Here is a 17,372-nt window from a genome sequence, read left to right on the forward strand (position 1 = left end):
GACAAATTTAGTGACCAAAAAAATATATATATGTTGGGTCATGAGATTCTTATCCAGATAATTTAAATCATGGATCACGGGGCACTGTAGCCCATTCTCTGGACTTAGAAGCTTCAAATCATGTTTACTATTAAAAAACAAAACAAATAATAGGCTGAGAGAATCTTTCTGGTATGCAGCTCCGTGGGCTAGGAGAGCATCATCGGGGTGAAAATGAAAATAGGATCATGGCCCTTTTCTTCCTTCTTTTGTTTGTCTGGTCTGTGCTGTGTGTGTGTGTGTGTTTTTTTAAGTCTTATCCATGGGCTGCCTCTGGGAGCCCAAGTTCATGATCAGCTCATATTGGGCTTAATAAGGGCTTCTTCAAGACTCATTTATTTAGATTTTATTTATTTTTATTTTTTTTCCTAACGAAACAAATTTTGAAAAAAGGAACATGAATTGATCAGCAAATAATTTCAATGGGCTTGTTATCCAGAATCAAGAACTCAATTGGAAGGTAGTATATGTATACTTTATTAGAGTATCACACAAAAGCAAATAAGATTTTATTAATTCAACAAACCAAAATAATATATGCTGATGTCAGCAGTACAAGCGTTTTGCCTTATTATTTGCCTATAAAATGCAATGAGACCTTGAACAGTGTGTGATTAAGAATTTTTCCTTTCCAACTAATGGCTATATTACCAAGTTGGGTCAAATATTAAGGCAACAACTGGTCAGCAAGTAAGGATAATGGCCAATTCTAAAAGGCTGTTGTCAACATATTGGACACAAACTAAAAAGCATGGCCACTGCTAACAAGGTTCCATGCACATGTCAGATACCGACACTCGTTGCACATGCCACGCAACATGCTGGACACAAGTCCTAATGTATCCTATTATTTTTAATCATTTAAGAATGGGACACACATTGGAGACTTCTAAAAAGACGACATGCCCGTGTTGGATACCAACATACGTTGCACAAGCCTCAAAGCATGTCAGACATGCATCCAAATATGCCCTATATTATTTGTAACCATACAGAGACAGGAACAAATTAATGCAGCTGTAGTAAAGAAAATCATGTTGATTTCAATTTGATGTTAGAATGTTGCAGTTGGCGATAACAAATGCAAACAATTGAAGTTCAGCTTTCATTTAAAGTGGACTTGGAAGAATTTGTTAAGGAAGCTTCAACAAAACATAGAACACACTTCAAGTTCTTAAGCTTATTCAGTTAAAATTTTCGGTCACAAGCAGTTTTGTTATAGGTTGCCAAAAATTCATAATTATCATTGACTTTTAAATGAAGGATGGGCAAGTGCAACAATCTAATGCCATAAAAATCCAAAACACTTGGAAATATAAGATTGTCAAAGTTTTATGATGGCATTGTGGCATACCTTCCAGCATTAAAGAAATCTTTGAGTTCATGATGGAATATTTTGAATTGTTCTACAAATACTTCACTATATTGTCCAGGGTTCTTGGTAATTCTTGCAAGCATTGCTTCTGTAGCAACCAAATCTTCAGGGCCAGCATTCCTGTGAAGCTTGTTCTGTATTGTATGCTTGATTTCTTGCTGAAATGTTGAAATTGGTAAATAAATACATAATTTTTTTTTATGAGTATTAAAATACACTAACTAATTTTCATGTCAATTTATAATGCAACAAATACACAACTTATCTTGACAGTAATAAAAACTAATACACCAAGATGCTCCATGACATACAACCTTAAGATCATGAGGGATATCATTCCGGTGTGCTATATCCCTAATTCGTGTCAGAGGAACAGATGCAGTAAATTCCGCCTTAAAAGAAGGCAAACATGGATGAATCTTGCGAATGACAACTACTTCCTGCATATCATCAAATAAAGACACATAATGACCAGAAACAAAAACCAAATGACAAGTAAGCAACACCTACAAAGAAATATTTTCAAGACAAAATGGAAAATAGAATAAAAAAAAGCACAAGTCACAATCAAGACATTTTTATTTCCCATTTTAGTATTTATATCTTTCTTTTTCGAGGGGAGGGGGCATCTAACAAATGGATTTTTTCTTCTACATAAATAAAAAATTAAAAAAAATTTTAAAAAAAAAAGAAAGAAAAAGAAAGCTGTTGATGTAGAAAAGTTTGCTAAATTTTTAAATAGACAATATTTAAAGGTCCAAAAGGTGAGTAACTCAGCATTTCAATGATTAAATTGAAGGCCAATAAGTAGAAGGGATTAGGGTTGATTTGGGGTGATCTAATATGGTTTTGGGACTGAAAAGTGCACTTTTAGAGGGTTGTGAATAGTAACTAGGGTATGTGCGCAACTAGAAGAAGAAGAAGAAGAAGAAGAAGAAGAGAGAAAGAGGTGTTTCACCCTTGGAAGGGTTAGGCCAATCACACACAAATACAATAAAAAATTCTCAAAATATCAACTCTTCCATTGAATCATTGAGATTACACAAATATTTATAGGCTAAAGACACTCCTAATTCTACAAGGACTAGAACTCATATTTAAAAACTAAGCATATTTGGCAATTACTAATATTCTAGTCCAACTATGACTACGACTTCCAATTCCCCTTCAACTAATCTCAAGACAACAAACTTCAAAAATCAAAGGCACAAAACTAAATTTGTACCAAACATTATATATTATGATAAATTACCTCAGGTGAAGAGTCTTTTCTAGAGGAAATTCTTTCCAATTCACGGAATATAAGCCTTGAAATCTCCGCATGCCTACTTGGCCGGTGATGACCTCCATCTTCAAAGCAAGAAATTTGCCCTGTGTTTATCCACTGCACAAAAGGAGAAAATCTAACGAGGGCTTGGACGAAACGACAAAACAAGCCAATAATGCAAAACAACAATAATAGAAAACCTTTAGATAGATAGCAGAATATATAAGAGCATCCAAACGCTGCCCACTTTCCAAACTTCCAACTAATAGTTCACGAACAACTTCAAGCTTCAGCAATAAAAGAAATGTAAATAAAAGATGTTAGTAGAAAAATAGGGCTTCAAACTTGAGACATATTAATTGATATTTCATCAAGTGATAAAGAAAACTAAAAATGCAGAAATATTAATAGATAGTAGCAAACTATTATTATCTCTCTCCTCTCTAATCCTTCTATCTCTATCCTTTCTCATCCCCTATCTAATCTTTGTTTCTTTTGGAACTCTCCATTCTCTTCTTGTTCTGACCCTCTATTTTTGCCCTTACCTTCTCCATTTTCTTTTCAGGATTCTTACGTTAGAGAAACCTTTGCAGAAGCTTAAGTTGTTTGAAAAAAAGGCAAACAATGTATATCCCAAAAGCTTAAGTTGTTAAAAAAAAGGCCCAACAATGTATATCGAGCTATCCAACAGTATCAATCCAATGAGGTGACACATGGCCACTCTAACAAGAACATTGCTCCATTTGCTCACCCATGGATTGAATTGAACCATTCCAGTTCCAAGCATCACTAGAGCACATGGTATCTTCACCTCAAAACTAGACACTTAGAGACGTCCTTCAAAGGCAACTATGTGATTGGAAGAATGCAGCCATGACCTCCCACTCAATTAAGCATGTCCTCCAAGTGGATCTGTCATTGGCCGCGAGTCTCAGTCTCCAAGACCCAAATGCACATGGACCAACCTAGTTCGAGAACAAGGCTTTTGCACATCCAAGGGGTAATGCCAAAAACATGGGGTGCCTCAAGGCTACCCTATGACCTGTGTGCAAAATCTTCTAGGTTATATGGCTCGGTAACTATAACTAGAGCTAAGAGTTAGTCAAGGTGTTCATCTCCCCATATAGGACTTGTGCCTTGGTTGGTCTTAAAGAGAGAGAAAAGGGGGCATCTCCATATGTCCTTATCCTCCAAAGAAAAATCCCACACATGTATGCCTTTATACCAAGTAGCATGTCCCATATCTTATACTGAAGTTATCTCTGTAGTACCTACCCAAAAAAGTTCTCTGAAGTACTTAAAATTGTCATACTAATGAAGTGTCAAGCTATAGAGAGGTTGCTAGTTAACATCCGTTGTGGTATCCTAGATATTATTGTATCTATTAGTTGCTTTGTGTCTTATTATTTCAAATATACATGCTTTAATTATAATTATTTGATTTTGATGTGTATGAATCACATGCTTGTTTCGTAGAATTCGCCTAAAATATTAGTATTTTATTTGGACTCAAATTGATATATCATTAAAGATTTGAAAGGCATTGATAATTAAGAATTTCCCCTTTTTAAGAGGCAAAATTACAATTACTATGTAATAGGGGATGTAGATGTGGAACTCTTAGAATTGAGGGCCTTGTTTGGATGGCATCCTTTTTGTAGTGCATCAAAATGTGTTAAATCCTATGTGAGCCAAATAGATCCTATACCTTGTTAGTAGGAGGATATATGGCAAGCCATTGTATTGACACATTACAACACACATGCAAGCCGAAGCTCATGATGAGTGCCTAGTTGGGAAACCTCAACCAAATCTACATATTTTGGACCTTCCTCCTCTACTGTACTAGAGAGAGAGAGAGAGAGAGAGAGAGGGGGGGGGAGGGGAGGGGGGGGGGAGGGGAAGGATCAGGACACCTTGAAGAGCTTGAATTTGTGGACCTTCTTCCACCATTGAACTACACACACACACAAACACACAGAATAAGGAGAGGGAGGATCAAGACACCTTGTATATGTAGTAAGAAAACCACTCTTTTGTTCATAATCTTGCAATGCAATCACACATACCTTCATGTAATCTAAATTTGTTGCATTTGAAATCCACTTCTTGATGTTGGTAGTGAAAACTACCATTGATGACCATAGCAATTGAGACCTTCAACATTAATGGTAGAATCGGACACTATAGTCTTTTCCTTGGAACATGCATGCATTAATGACCCAGAATCTCACATTTGTGATGGAATAGAGTTAAGATTGTGGTCTAATTCCATTCTTGAACATGTAGAGACTTGTAGAAGTGTTTAAACCTCATGAACTTAAATTTGATGCTTTTCATTTGTAATTTTTCATAAGTCACCTTGAAATCTAGAGTTTTCTTGAGCCTAGAGACCTTATTTTGTGACATTGGTATGTTAAATTCATTAAAAATCAAAGTTAGGTTGTGTTTTGGTGAGAAAATCTATACTTGTTTTGCCCAAAAATTCAGACTCCACAATTTAGGGTCGACACCTTGCCGGAAGGAGTCGACTCTAAAATCCAGCAACCATCAGATCAGTTTAGGGGTCAACACCATGTTAAGAGTCAACTCCAAAATTTAGCAACCACTAGATTTCCTCTCTACAACAAGGAGTCGATTCCAAGCATGTCAGAGTCGACAACAACCATGGAGGATTTTCTTTACATTTCTATGTTTGATTTTGTAGGTCTTTGTTAATACCTTTTGTGTCTATGTTCATTTCTCTCATGTTTTCCTCACTTCACCCTTTCCCTCCTTATCTTCCCTGGCCCTTTGTCTCTATGTTTAATTTGGGAGGTCTTTGCTAATACCTTTTGTCTCTATGTTCATTTCTCGTGTTTTCCTCACTTCACCCTTCATCTCTATAATCTTCTCTTTTTTCCATCTCCATTACTAACTCTTTTTTTTTTGTTTTTTTCCCTTTTTGTCTCTTCTCTTATAATTTCTCTTTCTTATTTCCATCTTTATTATCTCCCTTAATCTATGTTTCCCTTGGCTAGGATTCCCCTTCTCCTCCAGTACCTTGCCTCTCCTTCCTCTTCCTTCTCCATACTTCTTTCATTATTCTTAAATTTCTCTCCGATGGAATTATCCAGTCACGTACCTTATTCCTTATCTATTTGGGAGAAATCCCTCAAAGGTTACATGACCAAGGCTTATCATCTAAGAGAAGGGCAGCAAATAATTTGTGGGAACTTCCTGGTTCTTGTTTCTTATGCAGTTACAATAGTGGGACCTAACATGTTTCTGACAAATAGAACTATGAGATATAGTGGTTTGAACTAAACAGAGGAGAGCTATTTGAGCACAGCTGCTACAGTTAGTAGGTGATGAAGGCACGCTTTTTGCAATAATAAACTATTGTTTTGAAGCAATCACGGCATAATAATGTATATGGCTATTTGAATGTTATATATTATTTAAAAAGTGTATGAAGAGAGGTGACAACTAAATGAATCACCACATCAAATCAAAAAGACATATAACCACAGAAACATGAAAACCAAATGGATAAGCAAATATATATAATACAAAGGACTTCAAACTATATTACCTTGTTTGGATCAGCTTTTTATTTGGATTTTGTTCTTTACCAAGTTTTGGCCTTCACAAAATAGGCCCAAAACCCATAAATGCCCATAAAAAAAGTAAACAAATTGAATGCAAATTGAAGGAGAAAAAAAAAGGTCTATAAAAAAGCTAAAAGCCAATTACAAAAATAGTAAACAAATTGAACCAAGAAAATATAAATGAAGGAATAATGTGATTTTGAACAACAGAAGACATCATGAGGTGAACTGCCCATTGTTGATTTTTTGTCCCTTGAACAGATCCAATGAATTTTAAAAATTAAAGTGAAACATAGCCAATAGTAATACCTTTCGCCACCAATTCCTGCCATTTCGATCACCTTCCACTAACTTTACAGCCAGCCCTTCAAGACCTGATGTATCCCACTTTCTATCTGCTTCTCTGTTGTGATGCTCATTTGATCGCATGAAAGATGCAGCCTTACCTTGCCATTGCTCCACAAAAGAACTTGTCCCTACTACCACATCAGTAGCTGCAGACCCATTATCACCAACATATTCCACACCCTCCACATTTTGTTCCAAATCCAAAGGCAATAGATCCACAGCCTCGCCAGTCATGTCCCAATGACAAATAATCGCAAAACTGCCTCCTTTTGGCAGCTTCAAGACTCGATTGTCACCACTTTCCCAAACTACTTTCTTGTTCTTCCTTACAATCACAAATTTGTACTCAACAGAGTCACCCCCTTCTAGTTCTACTGCACAAACCCAACCATCCTCTGTCCATTTCATTGCAACTTGCTTTTTCCATGATCCCAATTCCTTTGTTGACCCCAAAACTGCTACATGATCGCCAAATTGGACTTGGTGATCCAGACGCACACTTAGCCTCACCTTCCCCTGCGCCTTCTTCTTCCCCATCTTCTCTTCTTCTCTGCCACAAAACTAATTTTGTAATCCCAATTTTCTGAATTCATTTCAAAGAATTCAACAGAACATCGCAATAGGATTCATTTTTATACTCTTTTGTTTGTATTAGTTTCGTTCTTCAAATCATTTTTCTTTTCTTTCTTTCCTTTTTTTTTTTTTTTTTTTGGAATAAATGTTCTTCAAATAATTTTTCATTATCAAAATCCTTTTGCAGCTAGCAAAACATAAATCAGATTTTTCATGGGATAGGTAATTAAATACCTGTTGGCACCACCTTAAAGAAAATTTGCACAGGTTATGTAAAAAAAGGGGCTTTTTGTCTTCAATTTTTTCCTTTCTATTAGAAGTTGAAAGACTTTTGCATCCGAAGAATCCAAGAACTCCATTTTTGTCTCGGGAAAAAATTTACTAACATTCAAAATTGAAATTCTGATTCAAAATTAATTTACCAGGTAATTGAAGAAGAGGTGCTTCCTGATTCCAAATATTCTTAAAGACAAAAAGGGGTTGCTTCTAAACCATTCGGATGGTTACTGATGAAACACAAGATTATGCAACAAAATAAAGAATTGAATCCTGTATTCTTTATTCTTTGGGTTTCCCAGAATTTCTGACAGTCTATAGTATTCAAATTCTCAAATTCCAAAGACTACTATGATGAGATTCAAATAAAAAAACATTTCTACAGGTTTTGATTTACTTTCTCAGCAACCAGCTATAGTACATTTTCAAAATTCAATAACTCAAACCAATAAAGGAATAAAAAGAAGGGTTAATCCCCTCAACCATTAGTAAATATCACTTGACCTCTCATTTATGATGAACCATACATTTTGATTCTTTCAATCATAAAAATGAATCACTTTCAACCCTCCAGACCACCCCTAAAAGGGTGTATTTATACGATTTTTATAATTGAGTGGTTGATATCTATGGTTCATATAAGAGGAGTAAAGTGATAACAGTTGGTGGGTTCTTTTGATGTAATTAATCCTAAAAAGAATGGAAATTAAAATCATGGGTCCTAATTTTCTCATAATCTACTAATTCAAAATCATATTTTTCTTTTATATTCCCAAGCTTTCTCAGTCACCAAACAAGCAGAAAAAATATAAACAACAAAAATTCCTAGAAATTAAATAGAACCCAACACAAAAGACAACAAATTACCTAGTCTGTACAGAGGAAACACCACAAAGGATTGGAGAGGAGTGACGTCGAAGAGCAGTGGATCGATCAGCAAACCCAGGAGTCTGAAAAATTGAAGGTCTTATAAAAGCGAGAGTAGCGTGACGTTGGTGATGGGAAAGGAATTTGAACTGCCTTGGGCAATGGTTTTGTGAAGATGTATAACTTGCAGAAGTAGCAGTAGAAGAAGAGCAGCAGTGCAATACACGAAGGGTATCCATTGGAGTAACGGAATAGGTAGATATACAGAACACTCTATATATATTATGTGAGAGAGAGAGAGAGAGAGAGAGAGAGATTATATGAACCGTTTCAGCATAGTTGGGGTGATCTGCAGCTTCCTATTATGCAGAATGGTTGGAGAGAGAGAGAGCACTAACAGTTTGGTTTGGATAGAAAAAAAATAATAATAATAATTATTATTTAAATGAGATATTTTATTTTATTGAATTAAAATATTTATTTTATTTTTTTATGATTATTTTAATTAAAAATTTTATTTTAATTTATGTCAAACGAATATTTAAGAGTTGTTTGGGATGTTTTAAATAAGTATATTTTTTATTAAATATAGATTGGATTTGAAGTGATATAATAAAAGAGTGATATAACTTAAATAAGATGATGTGATTTAAATCGAACAGTGATTTTTTTATTTTTTAGAATGTCAAACCAGTTTAATAATCGTTTGACATGTGAGTTTGGATTAAGTAAAATTATTTTAATTATAAAAAGATAAAATACGTTTATTTTAGTTTTGGTTAAAAATTTTATATTTAAATCATAATTATTATATTTTTTTCTTATTAAAGTTAAAAGATTAAAAAATTTATTTTAAACCAGATTATTTTAGTTCTAAATTAAAATATGGTAGTGATGCATGTATTAATTAACATATCAATTAGTGTACCAACATTAATTATGATATTATTATTGATCCCGCTTATTAATCACATTATAAATATTACAAATCTTTTAAATTATATCACATCATCTATTGATACATTAATTAATACATAAATTAGTACAGAGAGCATTATGAATAATGTTATATGCACTAAGTAGTATATACTAATTAGTGTACCAATTGATAATGTTACATAATTTAAGAGGTTTTTTATATGGACTTGGGGTGACTGTTATGCTTCAATTTTACGTGTATTATGGACTTATTTTTATGATCCGAACCGTTTATTTTATAGGGTATGTTGAGTACTTCATACCTACTAAAATTCATATTAATCGGATATCAATAACTATATGATCGATAACCAAAAAAATGAACAATAAGTTTTTCTTTTGAGAAATAGCATAAAAAAAATGCAATTCCATCATATATAATAGCCGATTAATATGATTTTTTATAGGCATGAAGTACTCAACAAATCCTACAAAATGAACAATTTAGATCATAAAAATAAGCTCATAATACACCTCAAATTGAGGCACAACAGCCACTATTGTGCCTTTAACACAGCAGTGACCCATTTCTTTTTTATATTTATAATGTGATTAATGAGTGGAGTCAATAATAATATTATAACTAATGTCGATACACTAATTAATATATTAATTGATACATGTAATATTATTGTAGTATTATTCATTAAAATAATTAAAATGTCAATTTAAAGAAATCTGCATTTGATTTTGTGTGACACGTGGGAGGCTCTGGGACGTGAACAAATCCCCATGACCGATCAGATTGAGAGAGAGAGAGAGATGTGATGTGGGGGAAATCGTGAAGCGTTCCATGACCGATCAGATTCGTGAAGCGTTTAATTATTGTTTACCTTTTTCACGGCACTTTTCATTGGTATCCCTATCCCTTCGAATCACGTGATCAGGCTCCGAATAATTATTGGAAGAGAAAAGAAAAGATAAAGGCTGTGTTTGATGTGATTTTGAATCATGATTTCATCTCTTCATTCAATTATTATATCGGTAATGGTTAGTGGTTCAAAAATATATTATTTAAATAGTTCGAAACATTTAAAATGATATCGTTTTAAGTGTATAACGATATTATGTTGTCATTTTTAAGTCATTCGACCTTATATTTCGAGTCACCAAACATTAATCTTATTATATTTGATTAGTATATTGTTTAAAAACTTATTTTAGGTGAGATTTAAATTTAAAAATTTGGTCTATCCGATTATCCTTTTTAAACGTTTAGCCAGTCTCTCTGGCAGGATAATCGGTCAATTATCCGGAATAATATAAATTTTTTTGACAATTGGCACTTATTATTTTTTGTATATTAAATAAAAAATATTTTTTTAATTCTTTTTAAAAAAAATTGAATTTTGAATAGAATTTTGAGCTATGTGTTTAGTTATGAACGGTAAGTTTTTGAATAAATATCATCTCTCACATCAATTATTCCAAACTCAATTTAAAACTCATAATTAAATAAATTTTTCACACTCAAATCATAATTTCAAAATTCACAAACTCCAAATATAACTCTATTCTCAAATTAAAATTCTAAAACTCTACTAAACACAACCAAAAAATTGACAAACAATATTCATGATTTTCGAGCTTCTTTGTTAAAACGGGAAATTGCATACAGCTGGTTCGGTTTTAATTTTTAAAAAATATTTTTGAAAAAAAATTATTTTTTTATTTTTAATAATTTTTTTAATATTTTAAGTAATTTTTTTAATTTTTAAACACACTGAATATAAATATACTTAAAAAGTATAATATTTATGAAATTTTTTAAGAAATTCACTAAATACTAAAAATATTTAAAATATATAAAAATTCAGTACATTTTTTGTATTTTTGTGTATTTATTAATTTTTCAAAATATTTTTCATAAATATTTTACTATTTAAATACATTTAAGTAAGGTGCATCTAAAAAATTTTAAAAAAAATTGTTTAAAATTTTAAAAATATTCACTAAAAATAAAAAAAAAATGAAATATAAAAAACTCAATTTCCAGAAAATTAAATTTAGAAAACTGAAATCAAACACACTGATATTTATTTAGCGTAAAATTTTATATTTAAATTAACTAAAAATTAATAAAATGTGAATATGATTAAATAAGTTTTAACTATTTTTATTGGAGGTACATTAAAATGATTTTTTTTTTTTGAGTAAATTGATAATAAATTCAATTTAAGGAGAGTATAAGGTATTAAGTTCAATAGATATTTTTTTAGGGAAAATCGGTCTAGAGTCCCTCTTCCACTTTTCGTAATGGAAGAGATCCACAAAATTATTTTTTGATGTCTAAGGTCCCTAAACATATATCAGATGAAAGTTTCACTGGCTCATCTCTTTCCACTCACTGAAAGACCTCTCGATCGTCTTCAACACTGGACAATTCGATTTACACAAACTCAATTTGACTGATTCAATGATCGGAAACTCCGAAACCAAACTTCAATTAGAAACCCTAGGTTTGTCCGGGATTCAACACTGCGATTACGGCCTCAGTTGGCTCTGGAGGAGTTGTAAACAGCTCAAGAAACTCCAATTGCGAAGCTGCTATGCAATCGGCGATGAATCATCACTCTCATCATTCGTCAAATGCTTAATTGGTCTCCAAGAAGTGGAATTGTGGACATGTAGGGCGATAATCAACGAGGTTCCTCTTCCTCCTCCTCTTTCATACACTTTCTCATTCTAGGGTTTCAAGTTCTTGAACCCCTTCAATTTCATTTTAATTCATCATCCCCTGTTTTCCCTACTATTCCGTCAAGCTTTTACAGTCTATTTCATACACTTTCCCTACTCTTTTGTCCCTAATGCTTTAGATTTGCACCTTACAATGAACAAGTGTGATGATCAATCTGGGAAGCAAGATGCAAAAGAACAAGAAATGGAATGTCTGGTTGTAGGAGATGCAGCTGTTTCAGAGCCTGGGGAGACTAAGAGTTTTTGGGAGGAAAAAATTTCAACTTCTTCTATGTTTGAAACAGATGCTTTAGTTCCTGAAATTGAAAAGACTGAGAAGCAAGATGTAGAAGCACAAGTGAGCAATGATCTTATTTTGCAGGATGCTCTTTTGAAGCACTGGTGGACAGACATGGATGAAAGATTATGCATGGATGGAAGACTCTGGATGCTCTTTTGTATGTTTTATGGACAGAGAAAAAGTTCCTTTATCACATCATACATGGATGGAAGATTCTGTTTCTAGTGGACAGCCATCTACTTGTTGTGAACCAGAATTTCTCTGTGAAGTCCAGAGAAAATTCGACCAGAGAAATTCTCTGTGAAATGTGAAGTTCAGAGAAAATTGGACCAGAGAAAATCTCTGTAAACTAGAATTTCTCTGTGAAGTCCAGAGAAAATTCGTCTAGAGTCTCTAGATCGAATTTTCTCTGACTAGTTGAGTCTAACTAATTCAATTTCCCCTTCTACAGCTTGTATTATATCTATCAACTACACAAATGATGTGTTCTTGTACATGTGTGCTTTTGGTATTGTTATTGTTTCTTGGTAATAAAGTTTGTGCAGCATTTGTGCTGTTTAGTTACTGATATAGAGATTGATGAAGATGTCGAACAAGAAGATAAACCTGGAGTTCAAAACCTCAGTATCTCTGTGTTCTACAAGAGGCAAAGTAGTCAAGTAAAAGTCCTTTTCATGTCATTATTGCTCCGAGCCTTCACTTCCAACTCGGTCGAATCCAGTGACCGTGACGATAATTCGGGCTTAAGCATTAGCGATTGTATGGAAAAGTGTTGGAACAATTGCAGTTGTGTTGGGTTCACCACAAGCAATAGCAATGCTAGTCCAGAGAAATTCTCTGGGTTTCAAATTAAGCATTCCAGGTTCCAAATTGTGAATTGAATTTTTTTTTTTTTCATTTGAAGTTAAAACTAGAGAAATTCTCTGGTTTTTTAATTGAATTTTCTCTAGGTTGAAACCAGAGAAATTCTATGATTTTTGAACTAAATTTTATCAGGGTTGGTCCAGAGAAATTCTTCCCAGAATTTCTCTGGACCAATTTTCTCTGTGACGTGAGATGATGACAATGGTCATGATTCGGCGCTGAAGAAGTTGCAGAACTCTCCCATTAATGGAAGACTGAAGCGGAAATATAAAGGCCACGAATTGTATACGAAACACAATGGTAGAAAGAATTTTGAATTTACAGCCAATACATTGTTTTTTCTTAGGAATTGGGAAGAACTTGCATCAAGTGATAAAAGGGAAGGGGAAAAAAAAAATCATTCGTAAACTTCTTCAAGATAAAAAAGACATTTCTTGATTATCAGTGCACAAACATTCACCAAAAATATGCATGGTGTATGTGTGGCTCCTTCTGCATAAAATTCTGAGAATAATTAGATTTTCCAGAGAAATTTGGACTGAAATTTCTCTGGACCAATTTTCTCTGGACTGAAATTTCTCTGCACTAATTTTCTCTGGACTGAAATTTCTCTGGACAAATTTTCTCTGGACTGAAATTTCTCTAGACCAATTTTCTCTGGACTGAAATTTCTCTGGATCAAGGTTGAGGGACCTTAGACATTATGAAAATATTGTTGATGGACCTTAGACATCATAAAAATATTTGATGTCCTTTATGCTATAAAATCATAAGATCAAGGACCTTAAAAAAAAAACCCCATTTTTTTATTGATGAGAGATCCACCCTTTGTGAAATATAATTTGGTAATAAGTCATTTTATTTGTTTTGAAGGATATTTTATTTTAATTTATCTGTTGACTTTTTTCTATCTATCTATTCAAATTTTTCCCTATCTATTCAAAAAAAATTCCTGTCTATTTAAAAAATTTCCTATCTGTTCAAATTTTTTCCCTATCTGTTCAATTTTTTAATCTTTTCAATTCAAATTTTCCTTATTTGTTTAAGTATTTGTCCAAATAAATTTTTACCTGTTTAAATTTTCCTACTATTTATTTAATTTATTTCCCTTATCTATTCAAATATCTGACAAATTTTGATCATATGTTCAAATTTTTTTATGTGTTGCAATCATCATCAACAACAACATCTATTTCTCACTTCTTATCTCCCTCTTTCTCACTCTATTTGTAGGAATGAACAAAAAAAAGAAAAGAAAGAGAGATGGAGCACTATTTGTTTCTCATCATCATCATCATCATCAACAACAACAACAATAATAAACAACTAAAAAAATAGAGATTTGTTTAACAGATCAGTGAAAGCACAACAATAATAATCAACAACAATAACTAAAAAAATAGAAAACTGTTGAGAACGATCTGTTTATGTCAAAAAAAAATTATTTGTTACCATCATAATCAACATCAACAACAACAACATCTCTTTCTCACTCCTCATCTCTCTCTTTCTCACTCTATCCATAGAAATGAACAAAAAAAATAAAAAGAGAGAGAGAGAGAGAGAGCACAATTTGTTTCTCCTCATCATCATTATCATTATCATTATCAACAACAACAACAATACTAAACAACTAAAAAAAAGAAGTAAAGATTTGTTTTACAAATCGGTGAAAGCACAATAATAATAATAATCAACAACAACAATTAAAAAAATAGAAAACTGTTAAAAACAATCTGTTTATGTCAACAACAACAAAAAAATTGTTGTAATCATCATCATTATCAACAAAAAGAAGAAAAACAGCTTTTTACATCTCCATATTGAGATCCCTAAATCATAACAAATACTAAATCAAACACATACAATCCAAATCAAAGATATAGACATACATGTATAGCTAAAAAAATCTCAATCAAAGATATCTAAATCGAGAGTTTTCGAAGAAATGTGAATGAATTTTTTATTAGGATTACTAGATTGAGTTTCTTCATCTTCATCGTACGAAGTTATTGTGATTATAGATCACGAGCACTAGTTGGTGGTGGGGTAGGGGGTTACGAGATCCAGACGTAGAGGGACCATAGCCAAGTGTCTTGCCGACAAGGCGAAGTTCAAATTGGATTCAATCTAGTGCCTAAGCTATGGTGACGATAATGGGATTCATGGCTGAAACAAGAGAGAGAGAGAGAGAAGAAAGATTAGTGGTGTGGCAGTGTGGCTCAACTTTTCGTGCTCCTTTCAGATACGACTAGCCCCACAATTCGGACTCCCGTTGTTTTGAATCTGATTTCACAAAGTGCAATGTGAAACAGTGAAAACAAAAAAGAGTCCAAAATTCGACAATTCTTTTGAAAAATCAATGTTTGAATCAAATGTCAAAAATGGACTGCTTTGTCAGATTTCAAAGTCGCCACCAAAATATTTTTGAGAAATTTAGGAAACCTAAGACTTGTGCCAAAGGCCACTTATTCGTCATCACCAAAGAGGTACGAGAGAAGAATGTCATGAATTGAGCATCACACTTGTCCGATCAAAGATCGGTCTCTACTAATCATGATGTAATTTTTATTTACGTTATATGCTCTTATTTTGAATTATTAGCTATTTTTTCTATGTGACGCACACAAGTATAGACCAATTTACAAGGATTGGAACATTTGATTTTATGTTTGTTATTGTTTTGTGAATATGCCACTTGAAAAAGTGGGCTTAAAATGGACATTAATCAAACTATCCCAATTCAAGTAACTAGACTTCATCCACAGGTATTCAAATAGTTATATCATTTAAGAAATTAGCCTTATGGAAGTATGCTTGGACATGGTAATAACCACACTCATGCGATATGCTAAAACTCAAAATTGCTCACCTAGTACTCCGAGCCAAAACAAAGCAAAATAATTAGAAAATATGCATACTCCTGATCAATGCTATATGACTAAATGCAACGCACACATTATGTATTTTATAGGCTCGGCTATGAGCATGGCATGTGATTTCATTCAAGGCATGCGATAAAGCACGTATTCAGGCAATAAATTTGAACATTTGATATTGAGTTAGCATGACAGGCCGAGCCTTAGATGCATGCAACACAATGGATGCAATGCATAAGAATGCTAATTTGAAAAATGATGTCCCTATACTAACCATCGTAAGCAAGTAAGTAAAAGGGAGAAAGACGTGGGGTTGGAAAACATACAACTTATTACATATTTGCCCTCGTGCAAGAGAATGAGAATCAAAGTCCCAAAGTCTGAATTAAAGTAATTATTACAAAACCAAATGAATGAATAAGCAAAGAATTAACTAGCTAACTACTCTATTACAACAAGAATAATAATGAGAATGAGAAACAAACTAGCTATTTAAGCTAACTAGCTACAACAATTACAAATAAACAATAGTAATAATTACAACACTAATAATTGATAAGACTAATTATAACAATAATAATAATAATAAATTAATTACAACAATACTCGGAGCATTAATTTACAATAATGATGTAAGCAATGATGCGCAAGGGTTGCATGCATAGTGTCCAAAAACAGCTCTCTTTGCTTAGGCCTACTCTGTTTTCCCTTCAGCCACTATCCTCTGTTTTCTGCAAATACACTGCTGACCAAACATTGATGGCCAGCCCGCCCTCAGTGAAGCCCAGTCGGTCCTAAAAAAGGCCGGCCATACCTTAATTTTATGCAAAATTCTGTTTTGTGCTCTGAAGTGAAAACAATGCAGACAAAGTTGTTCTGAACTCTGTTGTCGCTCTCACACTTCTCTGTCATGGGAAAGCCTCGAGAGAACGTTGGAATTGTTTCCAAAACCATCAATGAACAAGTTGATTGCTTGATGATTTCCGATACAATTTGGACAAAAATCAATAAATGAAAGGAACTACAACTACCAATCCCTCCTATCATATAGTGAACTCAAAGAGGGAGGTAGAGACGCTTCAAGGTTCATCAAAACATCATGAATTGATGTAAGACAACCCTTAGATTCGGCATAACGTCCAGCCAAATCCAAGCAATACAACTCATTTTCTTTATATGGGTTGGTTCATTTTAAGCCAAATTCATTAGTCTTTGCCATCCTTTAATCCATTAAGTCCAAGATGATTGTTACGTCCACTAAAGATTTCCACTAAGTGAGAAATATGTCAAACAGGAGGTGATTCTCAACATGAAAAAGGGACTACGCCATTGATAATGA

At 33.2% G+C, this 17,372-nt stretch overlaps 1 protein-coding gene across 2 annotated transcripts in view; it reads right to left on the reverse strand.

Annotated features, from left to right (window-relative positions):
* Positions 1–8,767, reverse strand: part of PWD (chloroplastidic phosphoglucan, water dikinase (ATGWD3)) — a 48,395-nt gene extending 39,628 nt beyond the window's left edge. For both annotated transcript variants that reach the window (XM_082878014.1, XM_028237599.2), the window contains exons 1-6: positions 8,336–8,767; positions 6,581–7,169; positions 2,882–2,968; positions 2,667–2,798; positions 1,729–1,854; positions 1,394–1,572 (exon numbers count right to left, since the gene is read on the reverse strand). In XM_082878014.1, coding sequence (XP_082734140.1) covers positions 1,394–1,572; positions 1,729–1,854; positions 2,667–2,798; positions 2,882–2,968; positions 6,581–7,169; positions 8,336–8,574 — 1,352 coding nt within the window. In that variant the 5' untranslated portion in view covers positions 8,575–8,767. The remainder of the gene's footprint in view (positions 1–1,393; positions 1,573–1,728; positions 1,855–2,666; positions 2,799–2,881; positions 2,969–6,580; positions 7,170–8,335) is intronic.
* Between the last annotated feature and the right edge of the window lie 8,605 nt (positions 8,768–17,372).

Source organism: Camellia sinensis, chromosome 7 (genome assembly GCF_055761805.1).
Source record: "Camellia sinensis isolate YWXY chromosome 7, ASM5576180v1, whole genome shotgun sequence".
NCBI lineage: Eukaryota > Viridiplantae > Streptophyta > Magnoliopsida > Ericales > Theaceae > Camellia > Camellia sinensis.